Genomic DNA, 25508 nt, shown 5'->3' with positions numbered 1-25508 from the left:
AATTCATTGCTTAAACATGAGTTTGACAGCTGAGGAAACAGCAATGAAAATGGTTTGCTCAGGGGGAAAAACAAGATAATGTGGCCCGAGCGTTTCGTCCCCCTGAATCGCTGGCTTCTGTTTTTCCCTTCAGCTGAAATAACACCGCGGCTGCCACTCGCGGCCTTAAAAGGTCATTTAGAGCTGGGATGCATTAAAAGCTCAGTCATAGCGAACAAAAAGCACTTCGCAGCCAGCCTTAGGGCACAACGTTTGAAAAGCAACGAATCCTTCCGGCACGTAGAGTCAGATCTGGTGAGCGCTGACCCGAGTCCCAACAGGGATAGGACACAGCAGGATGGGTCTGGGTAGGATGAAGCAAGGACACTGATCTCCGAGGACGTCAGTCCTGATCTGGCAGCTCAGAGACCACGAAAGGAGAAATGGCGAGAGAGAGAGGACGCAAAACAAGGTTACTGTCACGAGGGGTCCGTTACAGATGGCCCCCAAAAGCCTCATCGATATCTCCTGTTTATTATCCATCCCCTGCCAAAAAGTCGGCCTTAGAGAGAAGCACTGAAGTACTAGAGGGCTTGGACTGCACCTATTTGTGCAGTCTTTAACAGAGGAATCCTAATTAATGTAGACAGAAGTTGTTCCTAGGCACCGGCCTTGGTCCAGTTCTTGTCTTTATCCTCTAAAAAAAAAAAAAAAAAACCAAAAAAAAAAAAGTCTGAGTCAAAGTTAGGACAGAGAAACGGATAACTAACATCGTTTGCCTTGAGTTAGTGCCATGACCTGTCAACGCAGGTCAAATACAGAGAGACAGGTTGACATTTCGGAAAGCTGTCTTGCTTCAAGACTGACACTCCAAACCAAACCCCTCCGTTCTCCTATTTTTTTTTTTTTTTTTTTCACTGGGAGGAAGGTTTTACGCTTTGCACACGCAAAGCACACACGGTGGCCCCCCTTTTTGCCGGACGCATTGCTGCGTAACTCTCATCGTTCAGAACGCCGGTGCTTCGAAAGCCCAGGACATTTGGCTTGTGGGCGTGGCCCGCGGCAGCCCGCGCAGAGAACAACCTCAAGGTTACCTGCCCCTCTCCCAAATTCCTCTGAGCCATTCCGCGACAATTGAGTCTGACATTGAAGGTGCCGGGGCTGATTTAGAAAGCAGCCGCGCGCCGGGTGGCTCGACGTGCCGGCAGCCCTGCCCACAGATCCCCTCCCGTCACCTCCTCTGCCTTTATATTCCCATCTCCATCATGCACAGGCCAACGGGTTTGGCAGCTCTATCCCACGTCCCTTTGGACTCCAAATGAAATGGACTGGTTTCCTCCTAAACATGCCTGCATACTGAAAAGCCTGGGTTTTTTGTGGGGGGGGTTATATAAAACAAGGATAGAGATTTAAATCCTGTTCTCCTCCCACATTCAGAATTAGAGGCAAGGGAGGCAATCAGAGCAGCATACCAACATACCGAAGAGGGATGAAAGGACATAGGGTGGATACGTGCCATAAACAAAAGGCTCACGGAAGCTATAGGGGGGAAAACATGGAGGCACAAAACAGGGAAGAGCCATGGTTATCATTAAGGCACTGATGTAACCTCCCACATTCTGCTGAAAAAGAATGTAAAAACCCCTTGACCTCAGATAAAATACGATCTATGACTTTTAGTTTGACTAATCCATATCATGGATCACCTCAAAGTACCTCAAATACAGGGCTTTAGCATCATCCACTTGTGTGACTTTTGTATGAATTAAAATGATTATTTTCCTCTTAACTTCATGAGAAAAGGACTCTTTATATCACATATTTTTAGCAAACGCCATTGAATTTTGTTGATTTTAGCAGTACAAATACACGACTCCTTTAAATTCAAATTTTACTGTATATTCTTTGATTCCTATGACAGGATTAAATTATGACAAAACACAAGTACCACTGTGTGGTATATTTAATATCTCAATAGACCAAAAGGATCTGGGAAACACTTTCCAGACAATGTGTGATATTTCTGTGAGAGGAGCATCAGCCTAAAGCTTATCTGAAACATGAGAGATATTACACTGATATTGTCACGGTCCAAATGTCACCGAAACACACTGTAAAGATTATTCCTGGTCCCCGGCAGACAAGTCTATCTGTATCATGATATCTCTTGTGCTCGACTCTTTTGCAAGACAGGAAAAAAAAAACCATTTATCTGCTCTCTCTCTCTCTCTCTCTCTCTCTCGTCTGTCCGGATACAAAATACGTAGTCATCACTTCAAAAATCCCACACAGAGGAGAGGGAAAAAAAAAAAAAAAAGTTGAAAAGGTTTATCAGAATTTCATGGAACCAATCTAGATTTCCTACTCCTCTATAACTCTATAACAAAGGGAAAAATAAGTTTCTTGGGTGCACAAGTTCATACAAAATTCCCTTTGATTAAAGGAGACCGCCCACGTTTGAACGAAGGTGATGAAAATAAAAACACTTCTCAAAGGTAGGGCCTGCGCTTTCATCTACACGAGAGCGAGACCCACCAGGCAGCGACCTCAGAACACAGACACTACTCTCAGCACACCTGTGATGTGACATCACTTCCTGCCACTGTCTGAGATGAAACAGTTACATTTCAGGTTCCAAGCACACCTCAAGTTTTTCGATGCGTGATGTATGTGTTATTTTTTAACTCGTAGTTTTGAAATGCTGCACGACCATTTTTATTAATCGGTTTGCTGCTGGTATTATTATTTACAAAAACTGTATTAGGCTGTATTTTTGAGGCACTTTGCCAAATACATTGATCTCAAAAGTAATGAAAATTCGCATCATTAAAATATTTCTCTCTACGGCCTCGTCTCTGATGCGCTTGTAAAAGCTCCTTCTCTGTATCTAAAGGAACAAGTCTCATGCCATTAACTAAAACCATCACTGGAGACATTTTCCTACACTGCCGCATAAACTAACTTAATGACTAACTGCAAACGCTCTTTGCTGATGCACTGACAGGTACTAAAGTGCTGTGATTGTGTGTTTGGCGAATAAAGCTGAGAAAGTTGTCTAAATGAATGGTACCTGTTGTGACTGACTTGTAGCTCGGCCAGGAGTTGGTTCTTGAACCACTGGTCAAAGTCGACGTTATCAAAAAGCTCGTAGGCGGCCAGTCCCACCGCATTGTAAACTGCCAGAAGAAAAGATGCTTCATTAATGATTCATCAATAGACCCAAACTGAAATGCATCTTCAAGGGCCACTGTCTAGTGAGCGATAGCTACATTTTCTGTATGGAATCCAATTCTTGTTTTTGAAGAGTCTGGTTTTCTCGAGGTAGGTAGGTAAAAGTAAACAATAAAAAAAAGACAGGTGTTTAAAAAGAAGGAAACGGGAATAAAAAGACGTAGCTCTACAACACACTGTTCTGTAGGCACTGGAGTTTGTACGTTTTCATGACAACATGAGAGAAGTTGTGCTTGAGACCCATCACAGAGACACAGAAGTGGACACCTGTTGCCTGATATGGAGTCTGTACATGTCAGGAAGAGGAAGGAAACAGAGAATATAAGAGGGGAAAGCTCTCAGCTGGAAAGTGAGGTGGGCACTTTACCTGCATCCTTCATCAGCAGCTGCACTGGTTCCTCTACATTAGTGGGACCTAGAGAATAAGGAAAGATTTTTATACAGGTACACGCGTACACGCACAAGCACGTAAAAAGATTCAGGTCATTATTTTTCAAAACCAAACACAAGAGATTCTATAGAAATCTGTGTTTTTTAGCATTTCATTGATAGTCAAACACAATTTGACAAAAGTGAAACAAACACAAAAAAAAAACCCCACACACAGACACATACACAGTACACAGTAATTACTAACTGAACAAAGAGCATAATCTAGGAATTCCGTAATTGCTGTCATTTCTTTTACACGCAGGTTGCCGACAAAGGCTGTCAGCATTAAAAAAAAAATACAAAAAAGGTGGGGAGGGGGGTGTGTGGCGAGCATTTGCGTATTTCCCCACAGGCAACAATAATTAAGCTAGCCCACCTAAGTGACAGCATGAATACAAAATCATTTATGAATAATAATTTGCGGAATCGGGTAGCATGTAAACAAACAACATAAAACAGGCATTTGGAGAATTATCATCATTAGCCTGACCATGAGCACGCATGAGCATAACAAAGACCAAAGCTCCCTTGTACTCTTGGGAGAGAACACCCTGCATTAATGATGAAAATACCTTCACCAACTCTGAATTACCCTGCCTGTTTATTCCTCTTAATTCCAGAGCAAGCTACAAGTTACAATAACAACTGTCTGTCACGTGAGGTTCCTCAATGCATTCACGCTTCCTGGAAAGACGCGCAGATACGATTTTTCTTTCCGCGTTAATTAACTAATTTATAACCCTGAAAATCTCATTTGATCAATACCATGTTGTAATTAAGGAACTCGTTTGCAATGCATCAAAGAGATAAAACGAGAGGCAAGTTTGTATCCCCTTGCCGGCTGGTTAATCGCCGCATGCTGCTCTCCATGGTGTCCCTTGTTCTCCCTTTATACTCTCTGTGGGTCGTCCGGCGAAAAAAGATGACATCTGTTCTTTGTGGTCAGGGTCTCAAAGAATATTTCGCCTCTGAGACCAACAATTTCAGCCCCTTCTGGGCAGAAAAGAAAACACTTTACTGCCAAACCGGCAGTAAAAAAGAAAGTCAGTTTCAGGCTACCCAACACACACTTTGTACACCTGTCGCAGGTTTTACCCAAGTGACGACATAATTAAATAATGTTGGGAAAGGCGGCAAATTTAGATCTAACTCAGTTGGCGTAGGCCAAAGTTAGTGGGAGGCTCTGTGTTAAAGAGAAAGAAAGTTCAGTTCAGAGTTTTAAATTGGCAATAAATCACAGATTGAGCGTAGTATTTCGTAAAGCAAACAAAGCCAAATTGGGGTTGAATCTCGCTACCGTTTGACTCTGCAAGCCTCTGAGGCAGAACCTTAAGAAAACCATTATTAATATGACTCCCCTCTATTTTTTTTTCTTTTTGAATATATACTGATGGATTCAAATAGGCTCCATTCATGTGGGTAAATTGGATTTGAAGCTTCTGTCACAACCATCTTAAGCTCAGCCTTTTCCATTTGTGATGTGACATCTCTTTCTTCCCAGCCACAAATGTTTTATGTCAACATTAGCTTTCACAGGGGAAGAGAGATTTAAATCAGCACGTTAAAAGACGCAACTTCCCTTATCAGCCAACTCAGTCCTCAGTTACAGCGTGAGGCTTCTCTCAAGGTGCAATTAATTACTTCGACTGAAATTTCTTTTTTTTTTTCTTTTTTTTTTTTTACTTTTGTAGACCTTTTTTCAAAGACAATAAAAGCAAGAAAGCATTTCAGGAGCTCGATACGTGCTGTTGGGTTGACACAATCAGCTTTAATGCAACAGAATCTGAAAGTCAGGAGGCCCGGCCTTCGGTGGAGAACGCGGTGCTTTTGAGGCCGCACCGGCACAAGACAAAAAAACCTTGACTCACCCTGCAAGTTCTGCACCATTTCTAGAAGTACAGGCGTCAGAGTTTGGCTGTAGTTGTGGAAAATATCCAAAAATAACACCTCTGTGCACGGCTGTAGACAGAGTGAGAGAAATAAGGAAAAAAGTCAAGAGACCAGTCAAATACGGAATAATAGACATTCAAACGCGTGACACCGTTTAAAACGAAAGGAGAACTGCCAGAGACACCGGTCAGGCCCTTGTCACCTCTATTGGAATAATCAATACTGTATTGACAGAGGAGCCGCGGTAACACCATGATCCAGGTGGACCGTTAAAGCCTTGGGGAGGTTGCACAGGTCAAAGGGACGTGAACCATCGGCGACAATGAGAACAAGTCAGCTGTTACCTTTACAGCAGCTGCCCACGTGTATGATGACTCATGACACGTCAAATAACATGTCAATCCCCCATCCCTTTGGAATACCAACATAATCGATACCAGCAGGAGCAGGATAATTAGTGAGGCCGCGTATCGATTTGTACGCGAGGGAAAAGCTACTGACAACTGACCGGAAACGTCAACTAGGAGGGGCAAAGTTAGTCTTCTATCCAAAGAGTTCAAAAGCCGTTTTTAATGGTCGCCAGTTAAAAAAAAATCAAATACTGCGCGTTGTGTAACAAGGACCTTAGTCAATTCAATGTGCATCTTTAGATTCCAGAATTCCCCAAGACACAAAACAAAATGTGATTCTCTTTTAGGATGTTTACTGACAGACAGGGAAATTGAAGTGCTTACTGGAGATGCCGTGATAAGACGGAATACTGGAAAAAAAAAAAACACCTTTTCAGCATAATACTCTATCTCTGTCAGAGAAAATAACCCAAAACTGTCTCAAGCAAATTATGCTCCGGTTTGCCCCCGCTGAAAAACAGCAATCAGCTAAACTGTTCAGAGCGTTCTAACACCACCTTCAAAGTGTACCATTAGAAACATTTACTCAAACATGGTACAAGTTTGTTGTATTATTTATGGAAAGAAGAGGGAAAAAAAAAAAAGCGGGGCGATTATAACCTAAATGACTATGACAAAATATAAGCTGGACAGTGTCATTAATGTAGTCATTAAGGAGCTCATTAACCACGGAATAAACATACTGTGCTAGAGTATGGCTGTTATTTCGGGAGAACGCCGATAATTGCTACCGCTAACCGTGCTCCACGTATGCCGTCCCGTAGCGAAATCAGAGCTGGGGGGGTGGGAGGAAAAAGAACAGAATCATTTTACAATGGCTCATTAACCATCCCTTCTTTTTCATTTAAGGCTCGCCCACCCAACGGTGCGTGCGTACGTGTGAAAGCTTGCGATAGGAGAAGTCTGACTCTACTCACCCGTAAACTGTACTTCCATGAATCACCCCCTGTTTCTTCAACAGCTACATGAGAGAGACAGAGAAGGAGTGAGAGCAAGAGGGAGAGAAAGAGAGAGAGAGAGAGAATGAGAGAGCGCACACATTATTACTAGATAATTAACAGAGAGTCATAGAGCTCTGGGTATCTTCGATACCAAAGTCAAACATTTCAACAGAAACAGACGTGACAAAAACCGCAGTGTCCCTAAAAGTCCTTTTCTGCAATCAACCCCACAACCCGTCCTCGAGACAGGTTTTTTTTTTCCTTCCCCAATTAAGGTCTTAGCACAGTGGTCCTAAAAGCCCCAAAGACAAATTACCTGTGGATTTTTTTCCAGCACCATCTGTACTAATAAACCAATTAGAGACAACCCTAAATGTGGTAATGTCTCCTACTGCACCCTTTCCCATTGAAGTTATTATCCAGCAGAGAACTGGAGATGAATAGGCCTGTGAAAAACTACCTGACGCTGACTCACTGTATATGTACACTGCAATTATTCTGCTCTGACACCGCCATCGAGAGACGTTTAGAAGGTCGACACCCTCTTGTTCTTCGAATAAATTACTTGTCCTAAGTACCAAAGGCGAAGTTACGTCACAGACGACAACAATGAAAACAAACGTAGCTTTATGCACTTGCAGTCTGTCTTTGATGAGTTTTCATATAGGTCTCCCTAAAGAGAGAAAACAAATGAGAGAAAGAAAAAAAAAGAAAAGAAAAGAAAAAACATCAGCAGCCTCAACCGCTGTTAAATTACGGTGATAAATAAAGGTCGGGACACTCAGATCCCAGGACAGGGAGAGAGGGAAGAGGGAAATTAATTGACAGGTTGGGTCAGCTTCCTGTTTATGACCGGTCCATCTGTTGACCGTGCCGCCTTGCGCTTCGCCAGACGCAAAACACACAAATGCGGCACATCCTCGCAGCTGGTGCTGGGCACAGGGGCACGCTGGCCCTGAACGTCAACAGGTGGCATGGGACAGGCAAATGTCTGCAGGTTTGCAGAGGCTCCATGTACACAACTGTTAGTCATCATTAAGGGGTCTAAAACCACAAGGCAAGCTGAGCAAAAGCCTTCTTTTTGTCGGCTATAAGCATACATTTCCATCGCTCATAACACGGCGTGCTTCCCTCGCGTACGCTTATGTATCTGAGTAGTGAGTAACAATGCGATGTACCGAGTGTCATTTTCATGCGTTTATAAAACTTACATGACTAACCTAAACTCACTGATTTGCGGCTCAAATCCCAGTGAGACTGTGCCCTGAGGGGAGTAAGGAGAACATGGCGTGTAAGGCTCCCTTGGGCGAGAGCATTAGCGCTCTTATTTTTGGTGCCTGTCATTGTTCACTGAAAAGCAGGCACCTAAGTAGTTGCAAGTATCTTCAGAAACAGTCTCCTAAATGGAGCGTGCTGGGTCAACAATACCGGGTTAAACAATGCTAAGTAGCATGGGAAAGGGAAAAGATCAGTCAGACATACGAGAAGAGGAGTGTGCTAATTCTCTCTCTCTCTCACCTAGCCTGTCATGTTGTGAATCACTGTCATGTGACCAGATTAATGTACAGAGGGCTGATGCGTATATGTGGATTCTAACGTTGGGAGAAAAAAGACAATAATGATGTGTGTTGACGGTGACAATGCAGACCTCTACCTACATAACAAACCACAATGCACTACAAATTTAGCTAACCAGTAGTTTTCTCACTAAACTGCTGGTTTAGTTGCAAGCTGGCTTTCTGGTTGAAAATAACGAGAAGATAGCTAGTGGCTAACAGAGAAGGCAAGGTTGTGTCAATGAGAAAAGAACCTCACTTTTTAAAGTTAAAAACACAGGTTAAAATAAATATTCTTTTTAGAAGAAGTGTCATAAATACAGGGACATAACTCAGTTGTTAGCATCATATGTTTCTCCTGATGATGTGTTTTACTGAATTAGCACAGACACCATATGCTTAAGGATGAAGTCATTTGCTACCTCTGAAAAAAGAAATTCTTCTCATTCCCTTGACAGGAACTGTCTTACTGAAAGACCCAATTAAGTATCAAGAGTCATAAAGTGGTATTTTTGGGAACATTTTAGTCGTGACTGACATTTTTTTTCCATCCTCAACAGAACTTTTCACAAAATTAACATTTACATTACCTGAGAGACTTCAAATTTTGCATAGTTTTGAAAAAAAAAAAATAAAAGAATTTGAAACCTAAAGAACACCTTATACCGTCAACATTCGCACCACTTGCACCATAAAAAAAAAAAAAAAAAAAAGTTCAAGGTTTTATTTTTATGTTCTGTCTGAAAACTGTAATTTCAGATATTTTTTTACCAAAACTTTCTGGATCCTCCTCCCACATAGCCAGCTCTTCCTCCGTCAGCAGGAAATAGTGTGAGACGAGCCTCCTCCCGATCTCGGCCAGGGTCGGGTGGGTGAAGAAGGCAGTCTTAATCTTATGTGCCTCCAGGCTCTCCGGTTTGCTGTCTGAAAAACACAACATATCAAAGTCCTCAATCGCATTATAAACCACTTATGCATAATCAACCACGCCAATAATATCTCTCTATGAGATCTTTCTACGAGGGGTGTGCATAGCTGGGACTGGGAATGTGTTGTTCCATCTCCGCAATATGAAGTCAACGGTCTTGCTAGTGTAAAACTGTAACAGAAAGAAGAGTTCGACGGTCGTTTTGTCTGGTATGATTGAAGGTGAATTATGCCAAACGGCTGTCGCGTGAGCGGGAAATCCGCCGAGAGCTCGATCTATCTGAAGTATATCAGGGGATATAAACAGGATATTTAAATACATATCCAGTATTGCTGCAGTAGAGTTGTCATCTGACACATCCATGTCTACAGCCTTGACTCTGCTAGCACTGTCTTTTAACTGGTCCATGGCCTGGCAGGCATTTTCAGAGTATCGCCTAGAACTTGACCCCAAACGGCCTGAAACATGGTTCAAACTTCACCAATATGGCAAGCATTAAGTTCTTAACGCCAGTTCCCATTGTTGGGTGTTTTCATTGGTTAGGTCAGTCATGGCAACCTAACAGAAACTAACTGCCTGCAGTAGTTTCTGAGGAACTCAATAAACTGCAAGCATTCTTGACACAATGAGTATGAAGAAATTCACGAAGTTATATGTTTCGCCCCACACTACACATACAGAAACCCAGACACACATGGACAAATGTCTCCAGTAAACTAGTCACTGGGTTTAACTGTGATTTTGTCTTTTCAGGTTTCAGAGGAACTCTCTTTTAGCGTTACTTTGCCTAGGCTTTTTTGTCTTCAGCAGGTAGACAAATTTCAATTTGTCTACAATGTCCAAAAACAGCATCCGTTAGGTACAAAAACACAAGACAGAGCCGAACATGCCAATCAAGCAAGAAACTGGTGAAAAGTGTAAGAGTCGGCGGAACATTAACCTCATCGACTGTTTGACTTCTCAGTATTTACAGTGGAGTGGGAAGACAAATTTAGCCAACCCAAACAGAAAAAGCCAATAGAAACAGTAATTTGCTCCGGTCTTTAAAAATAAAAAAAAAATAGAGCATTCAAACTTTTCATCAGTACCTACAACCTAAAGCATTTTGCCGAGGTGGCTGAACCACTCACCTTCAATATTTTTGGCAGGTTTGTAGGAATCGTTTTTGACGATCTTCTTTATGAGGTTCATGCACTGTACGATGAAACGCTCAAACACCACTCCCTCTCCCACCTCGGTAAATACGTAGCTCACGGCAAATTCCAGAGAGCGTTGAATGAGGGGAATGAACGGGAACGGGTGGTACTCTAGGAAGTCCAGTAACTGAGAGAGGAGAGAAAAGTCTAGAAATCACATCGCTCTGCTGCACCACTCACCAACAGTCAATTACCATTTAAGTTGTCGATGAAATGTGTAGTGAAAGCCATCAGGGTGATAAACTCGTGGAGTGCAATTTAGCCATCAGACTTGGTTCCAGAAACTTCCATTACTTAAGTAATAAGGCAGAGGGCTCCTCCAAGCCATTCTATTTTCATTTTTTTTTTTGACTTTTTGACATTTTGACTTACGACTTTAGTGTACAGAATGATGGTCTTCTCCAACTTTTCCCTACAGACGCTTCCCTGGCCAACATGACGACCTTCAAAACACATCAGCACACAACCAAGGATTACAGGGGAGGCAGATCAAAAAAAAAAAAAAGACAACCCAAAGAAGCTAAGTTTTCACCATTCTTTCATAAAGACACATGTGCTGATAACTTTCTTTAAAAAAGAAACAGGATGAGACACTGACAAGATTGCCGGCGTCATTTTTCTACACAAACACACGTATTTTTCCAGAAAAAAACAGAATTAATGAAAAAAAAAAAAAAAAAAGGTGATAGGACAAGGTGTAAATACACGATGGCTCATCTCGACGGCAACAAAGACTGTTGCTCCTGTCACCTGAAACCGGTGAGTGATGATATGTGCCACAGACAGGTAACCTTTCCGGGGGGATTAAACATCTCTCGGCTTGGAGAGAAATAAAGAGATGAGCAGAGTCTAAGAGCTGAGGCTTATTTGGACGTGGGTGGGGGCAGAGGGAGGGGGTGTTATCTGGCAGAGAGCTGATATTTCCACACGCCATCTGCTCATAAGCTCTCTGCTTCGCGTCCTGACCGAAATACCACCGGGTTGTATAAAAACCTGACCCGCCCTGAGCGGAAGAACCTACTGTCTGTTGATGTCAGGTCTAGATAACTATATCTCACTCTCTTTCCCTTCGCTGACACAGCCACCACATTACTGTGAAATGGCATTTGGATGAGTATGAGGGAGACCTGCTTGGGGAAATATGATGAAAATATGACGTTACTTATGTCAGTTTCGGTCGGGAAGGGTTTGTAGCTTTTGACTTGCAAGAAAAGTCATAAGAAATTGACATAACACTTTTTACTAAAGTTTCCGTGATGGATTAGACGTAGATGATCAAGGAATCAGCTCAGAGGCAAAACACAGCATCCAAAGAAGAGTATTTGGCAACACGTGTCTTTGGTAATTTCACAGTTGTATAACTACATAATTTTAAGATTAGATTTGGCTATGTGACTCAGGGTGACATTACCTTCAATACGAGATGAGCACTCATGTTTTTACACAGTAAGTACAAAGTATGAAACATGGGAAAGACATGTCTAAAACTTTTAATTAGTTGTGTGTAACAAGGGAACAAGAAACATTCTTTTGATTACATAATTTCCCGCTCACTGAACATCTCATGTGCAAAGTAATCAAGACAACGAGAAAATACTGGTCAATATTATTACAGTTGTTTGAAAAGAATTTAAGGCATTCGCGTACTTTTGGGTCTCTAACACATTTTTCCAAAATACTAAGAAAACATTTTACTGAATCAAAGAGATGACAAGCCTTTTAAAATATTTTTTTTTCCAGTCAAAGAACAAAATATATACTTACAGCACTCCAAAAACTGCTTTAGTCTCTCAAACACTGAATTCAAGAAGCCCTAAGGGAGAGAATGCAACGGGAAGTTTAGCTGAGCGTTCTTTAATGCAAAATTGTAAATGACTATCATGACTTGGCACAAATAACCCATTATGCTGTTCTGCCTGAGACAGGATTAATAAGACGACACAATGTTATTTCAGAAATCATGGCACGCTTTAGGCCAGGGGCAGACTTTAGCGTCGCCCATCTTTGCATGCTTCAGTGGTATAACCACTCTCTGACTGATGAGGGGAGGAAAAAGAATCGTCCGGTCGGAGATATACGACAGAGGGAGCGAAACTGTTAAATCAAAGGCAAACCGCTGTAGCTTGTGAGGACAAGCTTTGTTTGATAAGGGCGGCCATAACAAGGGGTTGAGGATGAAGAGTGGGGGGTGGGGGGGGGTCTCGGCTGGTGTATTCTCCCGTCGGGTCCGTGCCTGGACACCAGATAAGCAGCTGCTTTAATGGCTCCTGACTCTCCAGTTGAACATGAATGCTATGGGCTCAGGGGATTAGTGTCTGTTACTGTGTCTGGTTATTAATGTACAGCCTAAACCAGCTTAAGTGAATCGCACGTCCAGACATGGTGCTGTCTGCAGGCTAATATGTCACCATCTACACTAACTAAGACAAGGCTTCCAAACCACTGACACTATAGAAAGAATTTCATCCGTTGTGCTGAGGTTATGTTATTGTGCATATTCTGTTACAGTTTTACGGGGTGGGGTTTTTTTTGTTTTGTTTTGTTTTGTTTTTGGATAACAACAACAGTAATGAATGTGACAAGAGGACAATGCAAACTGAGGTATTAATTTTGAAGGTGATTATCTTTCTTTTCATTTATCTATTTTTAGGTAACTATAGCCAAATGGAACGTTATCCATGGGAATCAATACAGAACCACAGCTATGAGTGTGGAGCCCCCCCATACAAGAGCAGAATTTGAATATTTTATGTCGTGTGCGTAACACGTTGGGATTGAGTGCTGGTACATGACATTCATCGTTCCAAGTGATGATTTAACATCCCAAAGCCGATTCTTTGACTGGTTAGATTCTTTGGTTTTTATCTTCATTTAAATCAAATGAATGTACTCTTTTATGCTAGAGACAAAGGCATCTGCAAAAATATAAGTCAAAATTTCCTGATAAGAGGGCCATCCAGGCAGTTAAAAGCTTTATCTGTCATTCCATGCAGAGTCTGGGCTCCTGTGCTGTCTACCCTCCGCCATTTGTATAAATTATCCAACAATCCCAGACACACGGCTTGAATATTACCCCATTCTCCTTTCATCAGTTGTGCTGCATTCAGCGTAAGCTGAAATATTTCTAGCAATGCATATATATATATATATATATATATATATATATATATATACATATATATATATATGTATGTATGTATGTATGTATGTATGTACATATAACTGTCACAGTAAATTAATTTCAAATAAATACAATCACAGAAAACAAAACATGGCAAAAAAACTGACTGAATCGAGATCGCCTTTTTACAATCTTTTTTTTTTGTACATATTAAAATTGTGACGATGCGCGACGCGCGTGAAACAGACATTTTTCCCCCATTGCTGCCTCATGAGCGTTTTGAGGTTTGAAAGCTCACAAAGACCAGAGAAGATTTACAGAGGAGATAATATGAATCTAAACTCTGATATGTCTTCGCCTCCAGCACTGTCAGTAAAGGGGAATGTCGGTGAGGTATCTTGCTGAGGTAGGGAAAGAGTCAAGCTGCTTTCAGTATATCTGTGGCTTCAAAAAAAGAAAAAAAAAAACCCTCCACAAGCCTGATCCTTACAGGTCCTGAATCCCTAACTGAATCATTAACGCTAATGAAATGAGTCTCATTTGACCAATTTAAATGCAATCAAATCCCACATCCAATCAGATTGACTTCTTTCAGGTCACACTAGGGTTCCATTCTGAGAAATACAGACGGGAGTGTACCATGTATAACTGATTGTACATATGTACGGTGCATTAAATATTCAGTGACCTATTTTTTTTCCCCCCGTCTTTCCCTCTCACTCATCTCTACCTCACAGCTCAAATAAGCATCTCATTTACTGCTAATGACTTTTTAATGTCTCCATGCCAAAATCATAACCTACATACTTAGAGGCAGAAGTTTCCCCACGGCCAAAAAAAAAAAAAAAACAGAATCATGAATTCAAAATTAGAACGGTGTGGACAAAAACGGATTTTGGTTACAAATTTTAAAATGTTATCTAATCATAATTTACGGCAGGTGAAGGACAGGTGTATCGTCAAAAAATATTAAACCTACAAAAAAAAAAAATCGTATGGTCCAGCAACTGTACTTTGGTATTTTCATTGTTTTTATATTTAAAGCTACATATTGGTCTAATAGGGTTTGATTAGTTCAAAGCATTACATTCTTTTCTATGAAACGCAACCGAATTGGTCAACAAGCCGGCAAGATCGTTAATGGATATATCAGTAACTGTGTGAGAGACACATTTGTGTAGAGTTTCACGTGACCAAGAGAGATCCAAGCAGCCAAGATTTCATTTGCCACTACATCTAAGTGTTGCAGTCCTCACACTGCTGAGCGATAAATAACATCAAGTAGTGAAATTGAGTGGAAGCACGCTCTCCAAGATTACAACTGTTGGCGAAAAAAAGAAAAAAACAACAACAACGGCAACAAAAAAAAAACGTCAACTTAAGACCCTGTCCAAAAGCAGCTTGTTAAACCTCAGACTGATAATCCATCACCCTAATAGGTGATTTCTTCAATGACTGACAGTACCTCTTCTTCTATCTTGGTAGTTAATTAGCCATTTGGTTAGCATCTTCAACGTCTACAGAATATGTCAACCCTCACAGAGTCTGCCGACACTGAAATTTTTATGAAACATCCGATTAAAAGCTTTTCACCCGAACAGTTAAGATCACGGCGGTGAAGCAGTATGGTCCCGTCGTCATGGTAATGGCACCGTGGTAACATCATTGACCTCATTGCCAATATGCCCATGGCCAATGCAGTTAACCTCAGAGGGGCAGCTACTGAGGTCTCTAGTAATTGTAAGTAAGTAGCTATAAGAGCATCAGCTAAATGACCAAAATGATTCTGTTACCCAGAGAGCAACGAGAGAGTAAACGGAGCATTCTTCAGATAAAAAGACTCGAACTAGCGCAAATTTCCACGTTTTGTCTCGAGCGCCCATTGGTTTCAGCTGAAACGAGAGTGCTGAGGTATCACTACACAATGACTGCAGAGCGGCTGTCAGCGTACCAGTCCGAAGGCCAACTGCGCCATCAGGCCAAGCCGAAATGGTCATTTAGAAATGACGAGAGAGAACTTTCTTGGCAAATCGAATTGAGAGGCTGCCAACGGACATCAGACATTTAATTACATCAACTTTTACCACATTGAACCTTCCAACGTTAAGGATACAGCCAACTGGTCCTTCTTGCTTCTGAAAAGCTCCATAAAAAAAAAACAAGTTCATACTTACCATGACCTCCATATTTTTATGTGGTTCAATAAATCCATGGACCGTCAGCTTGCGAAGAACTGCAGAAAGAAACGACTTATCAGTAGTACAGTTTCTTATAAGCCTCTGTCTTTTACTATATAAATTAAAAAAACAGACTAACAGAATAATTTATTTGCATTATAAGGAAATGATTATGACTGCTATCGCACAACATGTAGGTTTCCGGAAGCTCAGGAAAATACAGTTCTCGTTATCGAATGCCAAAAAAAAAAAAAAGTTGAGTTGATTTCATCCCTAGAAAAGCTTTCATCTGTTACTACTGAGCTCTAATTCAACCAGGCACTTTCTCAATCTTCATCACATCGATCTCTATGTTCACCCGCAGTATTATCCTGCAAGAGGTCACTGAAAATCTATGAGGTGCCTCCCTCTGCTTTTGGGTAAGGGAAAGCATCCATGTACACTTGGTGCTCGGCTCAATAAATTAGAGCAAGCTTTCCTGACCCAGTTTATTGACGGCTGTGTGTACATAAGAACTGTACTGCATGTCCTTCTAAGGCTGGTGATCATGTTGTACGGACCTGAATTGTTTGTGTGTGTGTGTGTTGGAACAGGAATGTGTTTGTTCTAGGCTCTGTGTGCTTGTCTAAATCCTCTCCACAGATTGAATCATTCTTATTTTTTTCAATACCAGATTCCTTTCACTTGCAACCTGTTGCCATGTAACAACAAAAGAAGTAATATATATGTATATGTGTGTGTGTCTGTGTGTGTATATACATGTATTGGGGATGTAATAGTTTGTGTATTCGTCCTGAACCGTCACGGTACAGATGTGCAGTTGTACAGAGAGTACATACAATACAGTGCGTGTGAACGTAATGCGGAACCAAATTTCACAAGCGCGAGTCTTTCATTTCACTCTGTCATAGTTGGTTTGTTCTCTTCTCTCTAAGATTTGGGATCTGATTGTGGCGCAAACATATGACAACATAAGTTTTCAAGGACCTTATGTCCTTGTTTACCGGTACATTGTAGTAAGAGGTAAACTGCATGAATAATAGATGGCAATGCTGGCTGTCAACAGCCCGCGATTGGCTGCGCGCTGCTGTAGGCGGCCACGCACTGTTGTGACGTCACAAACACATGGAATTCAGAACGGGCAGTAGAAAGGCTTGTTTTCATCACATAGATCGTATGGCTGTATGATGAGAATGCATGTTTTCATACTCTGACAATGTTTCCATTGCACATTCATCTCAGCGAATTCGAAAGGGCAAGGAAAGTCATGATTTCCGTTCTATGGCACCTTTGATGCACTACAGGTTGTGCCAACTATCTCTGGGAGGACATACAGCACTAGGTGAACCAAACTGTAGCTTGCACATATACAGAAACCTTTCCCCCCCCCCAGCAGATACTGATCTTAGGAAACCACATATGTATATACAAGCTAAGACAGATATTTGTGAAACTTATAGGTGTTCGTGGAAGGTACCTTTCAGAGACAGCAGCGTGCGTTCTAGCGAGCTAAGAGCGGCCTCTTCATCCCGGGCGTACACCTGCTGCAGGAACGTGTCTGTGTGGTGGTTCCACAGAGAACACGCAAAACTGTAGATGCTGGACGCCAGCTGAGAAGGAAAAAAAAAACAAAAAGGAAAGCGAACAGTGAGGGAGCGTGAATATCAAATGTTTGGCCTTAGGTTGATTAATGCTGAGAAACAATAGTGAGAGTAAGGTATGCAGACCCTGGCTTCTCTAAAGCTCTTGACACACAAAAAAAAAAAACGAAATTCAGAAAACCCCCAGCTGATTGTCAGGAATATTTATAACTTCATCCGACGCCACAAGCAACACAAGGGTAAGAGAAATGAACAGGTACTAAAGTTTTGTGCTTAGTTTTCTCCGAAAATAAACTTTGGTGAAAAATGAACTTTAATAGATTTGTGTGTTATCACCAACAGTTCTTTATTTGTTTACATATTTATTTTTTAATTCGATTTTTTGCTGAGCACTTAAATCACCGTGGGTAGGGCGTCCTTTTTTAACCATCCCCGGAGGTAACCATTTCTGTGCCCCAAATGATTCCTCTAGTCATGGTGCAAATATATATACAAATATATATATATATATATAAATCTCTTTCAAGAGGAACAAAGGGGAGTGCGTAATGAACTCTAAATGATGGAGCTGAACGAAGCCGGCGGTAGAGACAAATGCAGTGCCAAGCAAATGATCCCCGAAGCAAAAGTGTGGGTTGGATGCGGCCATTTTTTCTCTCCCTTGTCTGCCGTAAACGCTTCCCTTTTTCCCCGACACGACAAATCATCAGAAAAGATGACACAAACCCATTCCTCACGTTGCCACTGGGATACGGAGAATAAACACAATGCAATATTGACAGTGAAATTGGTGAATCCAATACATTTTCCTGTCTTACAAACGCCGGCTAATTCTGAATATTTAAGTCTAATGTTTCAATTATGCCAATGAGAGTAGAAGACCCAAGCGAATAAATATATACTGGTGACGTGTTTGAATACAGAATTCCAATGCATACATAGGAAATGTACATCAGTGTTCATGGAAGAGTCAGTCATATATTTGGAAGTGGTGGGGGTGAGGGTGGGGGTGGGGGTGGGGGTGGGGCGACCTTATCGTCTCTCTGCAAAACAGTGAGGGAATGTAATTTTCACAGGTCCCTAAAAAAGCTTGGCCACACATCGCTCCACAAGCTGATGCTTGCCCTCTTTGTCACCATGGCTACAGTACCAACTCAGTGGTGTTGGACTTACAAAAAGAAAAAAATAAGAAAAATGAGACATGAAAATGGAAGTGGTCTCTGAAAAGCAGGAAGCATATGTCATCTCAAGTGTGTAAAATTACCACACCGGACCTGAGGTGACACAGAGGGACGCTCGGTTCTCGAGAGAAAAACACTGACATGTGAAGAGTCCGTATGTTCTAGACTGCTGCTTTAAAAAAAAATAAATAAATAAACAAAAAGGGAACATTAAATTGAGTAAGCTCTTGGTTGTAGCACTTGATTTTGCTGTTACGTAACTGCATGCATGTTTGTTTGATGAAACCCGTCAATTCATCTTCAGGACATTCTTAAGATCAAAACATAAAACATACAGGGCATCAAACATAAAGCAGTCAGTATTCTTGTTATTACTTTAAAAAAAGCTATCTTTGAACCAGTCATCATTTCATCTTATGGTACTCATAAAAGCTTGAAGCTATCCACAGCCATGAAAGGGATCCACCTGAAGGAAAAAAAAAAAAAAAAAACTTAATCCATACCTCCTCTCATTCTAGTCAGAATCTATACCGCTTTGGCTCTCACAAAAATTACAGTCTCAAAAGAGAGGCAGGATAAGAAGAAGTGGAAGAGAGAAAGATAGAGACATGCAAGTGATGAAGAGGAACCGGGGTGGTAGTGGTGTGTGTGTGTGGGGGGGGGGGTGTTCTGTTTTCTGTATCACCAAAATTCTAATGAATTCTAAATCAGTTAAACAGAAATGAGGCTGATCTGAGAGAGCTCTCTCTCTCTCTCCACTGCTGTGAAGGTAAGAAGTCTTCCACCGCCACCATTATTCAAATGACTCAGACCCAGATGAAAGAACCATTTAAATACTTTATAAGGCCCTTACAGCAATAGCAGAATAAATATCCACACGTTCCCTCACAAGGTAGCGCACACAAACAATGTCAGAGCCGCCCTTGTTGAGAGGAAGGATGACACTCACTCTGTGCATGGCAGCCTTCTATTAACAGGATGCTCAATTCCTGAAAGGAGACGATTCAAAATAAACCGGAAATGCTATGGCTTCAAAAGCACGTAACATTTATACACACACATAAATATACATACAAATGTATGTGTGTGTGTGTGTATATATATATATATATATATGTGTGTGTGTGTGTGTGTGTATATACACACACACACATATATGTGTATATATGCATATACATATATATATATACAAGTTTCTTTCTTTCCGCCCTTCTCTGAAAGATGTCATTTAAAAGTTAAAATCACATGGCTTGATCGTCTTAGCCAAAGTTATAATGACAAACTGTTGAGATGTTCAGGGCACAAGCCCTGAAGAAACAACATTCTTAAGTCTTCTAGTCTTGTGCTAATTGGAATCAAATGCTTTTTCTTTGTTGTTTGTTTGTTTGTTTTTGTTTTTTGCACTTGCTGCTTGATGAGTGCAATTTGGAGTAATCAGTTTCCCTTGCAATTAATTAAACAACTAGGTAGACTGCCCAGGGGAGATAAATCGCTCCAAAAAGCATTTGCCGACCTCGTTCAAATCCTATAGGTGTGTGTGAGTGCCTTGTGTGTGAGGTGGCATTCACACGCCTGAGGACTCCCACACCTATCATCCTTAAGCAAGGAAAGAGAAACAAAAAACACAGCTGTCAATCGATGGGCAAAAGAGAAACCGTTCCCATCATTACCAAACTGGACTAGATTTTATCAATATGGCAGCGACCTAGACAGCAGCAAAAAAAAAGGAAAAAAAAACAGTCGAATTACAGAAATATCTTGACCAAAAATGCAACCTGACAATATGGTAAGAAGCATTTAAAACTCCAGTGATGAAAACACCAATAAACACTTGAGAGCTGATGCCGGCGTGCCAAGGTTGGGATTTGTTTTTTTGGGGTTTTTTTTTTCCCTGGCTGTTTTCAAACTGTTTCAGAAAAATGTCTCTCTGCTTTAATATACTTTGCTTTGAAAAACATTATGACAAAACAAACTAAAACAGCAGATCTGTGGCTTAGTTATCAAAGCGTCCTTATTCTATCAAATCCAGCTTGGATTTTCTTCATTTTTCTTTCCGAGATTGTCAAAGAACACAACACATAGCTGAACAGCTCAGAGCGATCTGGTGGAACAGTAATATCTTACTGTTTTCCAGTCACTTGACTAAAGATTAAGTAGTTTTTCCTCAAGCATACATTTATAAAAACACTATGCAATGGGTATATCTACAGTCTGGACAGCCATAAATAAATGACCACGCTATAATTATACTATTGTTACATTATGTACAATTTATATAGTATAATTGCACTGTACATAGTGGCATGTAGAGTACTTATGTATATATGTATGTATGTATGTTTGTATGTAGAGGGTATGGTTTCAACACAATACCAGACAAGGACAAAATGCTCTTAAGGTGCAGGAAAAATGAACTAGAGACAAAACTGACTCACATTCCCTGTCTTCAGCAACGTAAAGGAAAACAACAAGCTAAACTTGAAAAACACGGAGATGACTTTAAAACGGTTAAAGAATCAATGTAACCCCTCCTCTACCACCACAACCAAGTATCCCTGCCCCACAGACCAGCCCCCTCCTCCAAACAATTCAACTCCCCTAGTTTCAGCACTACCTCGAAATCTAGCGCTCCAACCATCCAGAGCTTAAACAAAATAATAATAAGCAAAGAAAGAAAGAAAGAAAGAAAGAACGAACGAAAGATAGAAAAAAGTGGGGAAAAAAAGTGAAAAAAAGTGTGGTGGAGCAGAACCATGGTGTTGGTGAAAACATTCCTACACAGAGTCATTAGTGCTAACCCTAGTCATCAAACATCTTTTGCATGACAATGTAATTACAACATAACGATGGGAAAACAGCCACAAGCCTCTGACTGATTGCAAAGCGTGTGATAATAAGCAGTCTGTTCTTTAAGAGAGGGAGAGAGAAGCCGAAGAAAAACTTCTGAAGACGTCATTAAGTCGCCGCATTTTCCTTCTTTCATTAACCCTGCGAAAAAAAAAAAAATATCACTTTGGCAGCATTTGGCTATGGTCTAGTAATTGTATGATTTGTAACAACAACAACCTGCTAAACTGTCAAAAAAAAAAGAGAAAAAACCCTCTGTTTTGGTGTTTCATTATTCATTCTGAGATGAACACAAAAACGGCAATTAACATTTTTTTAACGCCGCCGTATTTTGTTTTTGACGTGTTTTTCGAAGCTAACTGCTTCACTTCACGCATTCAGGCACCTCACTTTCAGGATCCAACGCAACGGCCACATACAACGCTTAGCATTTCAAATCTTTTCCAACGAGGATACACAAATTACAGGAAAGAGACAGAAATACATCATCTTCATCAGGCAGACTCCGCAAGGCTGTCCATTACAATCGACGGCACATAAACAAAGTGACTGTGGGTTACCGTGGGGATAGCAGGACAATGGCACAGTCCACCCAACCGAATCAGAGACTCTTGAGATATGAGATATGAGATATGTCTTGAGATATGACATAACTCTCTCTTTTTTTCCCTCTTATCCTAGAAACAACAACTATGCATTTCTTTTACAGCACCGAACCTACAAGGCAGCAGGACATTCATCTCTTCAGAGAAAACAACAGGAGAGACTTGCATTACATCGTCTTCCTACCAGACACTGAGAGAGGGAGCCCGCGGTAGGTGTTTGTATAGAACCATTAAGAAAAGTAACTGTCAGTTCCTTGCGTTGCGCAAGGCCGCCAGCTTCATGGGAACGCATAAGGACGCTGTGTTTTCCCCACTTTGCGTTATATAAGCGTCTATAAGGGTACATTCTATAAAGGTACATTCTACCCTTGATCCTTGCTCTTTAAATAATGTAAAATCTCAGCCTGAATAAAATACATTCTTAGACACTTCTGTGTGGAAACCGGGTGACAGAATGAAGGCTTCTCCGCTCTGGAGCTTCGGGGCTAGAGACTTATCGACAGCACCGCACCTGGTGTGTCTTATTACGACAGCACCTCTAGAGACACCCTGTTTCACTCCAGCAGCGCTCAGACTGGAACGGAACAGTCCGGAAAGGTTATCAATCGAAGGTTTTGTGAAATTAAACACGACCAAGAAGAAGGAGGACAACCAGAAAATATATTCAACCGCAAATACTAGAACATATGGGGTCTCTTTGAAAAGGGTACTTTGGCTATACACTCTATGTGTAATAGAAGTTACTCGACACAACATTACCCAAATAGAGACGGAGGAAAGAGCCTCGGGCAGGAGGTCAAACTATATTAAACTCATATAAATCAGTAGAACAGTTCAGTTACTCACTTCTCCAATCTAAGTAATGGCTGATGTGCACTTTGGGCTAACTTCACTGTAATGGGCCATTCAAGGAAAATTGGAACGAGGCACACTGGCATCTGGGAAACACAAAGTATTATTTTTTCCCCCCGTCCAATGATTAGCAACTCAAAGGTGCCCTCAGGTAAAAGATCGTTTACTCTGTGTCTCCGCACACACATATACATACACATCTCCCTCCTTTCTCATTTTCATTCTCTCTTTTTTCTCTCTCTCTCTTGCACACACACACACACACTCAAACATGCAAGCACGCACACGACAATGCTAGAAAACTGTACGAATCCTATATCAGTGAGTCTTAGGTGAACTCTACGTGAAAAATGTAACATATGTGAAAAGAGAGAGCCCCTCTGCATAATAACATCACGTCAATCATCTTTTCTTACAACACATCCACACGCCGTCTCTGCGGCAGTTAAAAAAAAATGACAGTCTTGTCAGTGCAAACTCAAAAATCCAGCGACAAAAGGGTCAAAAGAGGACGTTGGAATGGCATAAATAAGCACTTATCTTCTCCGAGACATAATCCATGTTTACCTGAAACTTTCAAATTATTCAGAAGTAATTGTAGTCCCCGCGAGATTCCGCATTAAAAGCATGATCATGGAAATGCGGTAAGCTTAATTATTTATCGATCTGGCATCCAGAGGAGAATCTGGATGCTAACTGTTAGTGAATTCAAAAGTAACATGGGGAGACGAATAGCGTAAATTGCTTTTTATCGGACGGATTTTTATAATTTCGCAACGAGCCACAAAAAAAACAAACACATTTATAGCAGACCACAAAGAAACATTACTGCATTTCCTTGTCATTTCACCGACTCAATACATGGTTGGACAAAAAGATTTGGAATTGCTGCAATTTAAATCCTAATTATAAATCACTGGTGAATATATATGTATACCACGCGTATCCATGCTTCCCTCTCCTTATCTGTCACTTCTTCAGAAAATGGAGAGTGACAGGGAGCGGGCTTATCATTCTTTTTTTTTTTTTTTTTTAACACCAGCACAGAGTGTCACTGAAATATAGAAGAAAAATGATTTGATACTCAGTGTCAAAACATCTGTTTGGTATTTCACACGGGCGTGCACACACATCTCTAAACGTGTACACGGGGCAGATGTCTGCAGCCACACAGTACCCCCTAGAGACTAAGAGTGGTGCTACACAACAGAAGAGGGGAAAGTGGAAAAAGTGAACTCTTTTCAGGAGGACAGCTGAAAGTCAGCATTGTTCTTTTTGTCACTTTTCAATCAACGGACGGGAAAGGGTAGGCTAGAGGGGTGATATTAATTCAGTCAATTATCGTGTATTTGAATATTTCTTTGAATCGAACGTGTGACATTAAAAATGAAAGGACTGCTTTGTTCGACTTCAGCCAGTCATACGTGTGCAGGTCATTGAACGTGAAACGGTTCTTTTCTAACCAGCAGACACGGGGAAGAATGTTGCAAGCTGACCCAGGGACTGGTCCAAACGTGACGCAAAGACAACGCAGTTATCCGATTTGAGAAAGCCTAGGGATGTGATCACACTACATGCCGTGGGTTACTGACGCGCTCGTGTAGCACGTGCCCCACTGCTGCCTGGAACAACTCAAACTGTACTACCAAAGTCCAGAGGCAGGGACGTGGTGAAGCCGGACTCATCCTCAATTCGACTGGCTGGGTGACTCAGAGGTGATACTGACTTGTAGCGTCTCTCAGCCAATGCTTTGCACTTCGCAAGCGGCACGTCTAAAAACGGCGGCAGGCACGAGACGTGACGCTAGAGGCTACTGAAAACGTGTGGATGTGGAGTTTCAGACAAAACAACCGATTTGCCATCGACTCGCCCCGGCAGACGCACTGCTCTGAACACCTCACCGTGGCCGATGCCACCGGTCAATAGCAAAGGCAACTGCGCACTGATAAAAGCCTGCTGAATAAAACCCATACCAATCACGACTGATACACCTCCGCTTCACTAGTTACTATTATTAATTAGTTATCATTGTTAATGTTACTCGAGTAGATTTATATGGAAATCCATATGATGCAGCATTTGTTCATTGTTCATTTTAAAAGTCACGGATTAATAAGTCGACTGTTTGTGCTAAAGCTGGCTGTAGAGGAAAAAAAAGCGTCTTTCACTATTTATTAAATTTAACAGAAGTGGAGAGACTGTTCTTTTTCCTCCGTCATTTCTTGGGGAACAGAGGTTTAACTTTGCGAATACAATAGTCCTGTGATGGCCACTTGAAAATCTGCAACTATTTGTGATGTTTCATTCGGTATAATCGAATTCTTATCGGTTGCTCTACCGTATTCACACATCCATCCAACTTCCACTCCACCCCCTCTTGTGATTCAAATCTAACCCTTGATATCGTTCCTCAAATTAGACCCCACAGTGAGAAAACGCTGCAAACAAAAAAAAAAAGGAAAAAAGGAAATGAAATCAGACAAAGAGAGTGTAATATTGCACTGAAAACAAAACAAACAACAGCAGGGAAACACGAAGAAAACCAGAAAACGAGGAAAAAA

At 41.2% G+C, this 25508-nt stretch overlaps 1 protein-coding gene across 1 annotated transcript in view; it reads right to left on the bottom strand.

Moving 5' to 3' along the window:
* Positions 1-25508, bottom strand: part of ipo11 (importin 11) — a 92192-nt gene that overhangs the window by 54791 nt on the left and 11893 nt on the right. The window contains exons 6-15 of the mRNA XM_030774504.1: positions 17339-17471; positions 15859-15917; positions 12328-12376; positions 10936-11006; positions 10498-10690; positions 9211-9363; positions 6860-6903; positions 5511-5601; positions 3578-3625; positions 3050-3155 (exon numbers count right to left, since the gene is read on the bottom strand). Coding sequence (XP_030630364.1) covers positions 3050-3155; positions 3578-3625; positions 5511-5601; positions 6860-6903; positions 9211-9363; positions 10498-10690; positions 10936-11006; positions 12328-12376; positions 15859-15917; positions 17339-17471 — 947 coding nt within the window. The remainder of the gene's footprint in view (positions 1-3049; positions 3156-3577; positions 3626-5510; positions 5602-6859; positions 6904-9210; positions 9364-10497; positions 10691-10935; positions 11007-12327; positions 12377-15858; positions 15918-17338; positions 17472-25508) is intronic.

This window comes from Chanos chanos, chromosome 1 (genome assembly GCF_902362185.1).
Source record: "Chanos chanos chromosome 1, fChaCha1.1, whole genome shotgun sequence".
NCBI classification, from domain to species: Eukaryota; Metazoa; Chordata; class Actinopteri; order Gonorynchiformes; family Chanidae; genus Chanos; species Chanos chanos.
The sequence above is the reverse complement of the archived record's forward strand: the minus strand, read 5'-3'. Positions and strand labels throughout refer to the sequence as shown.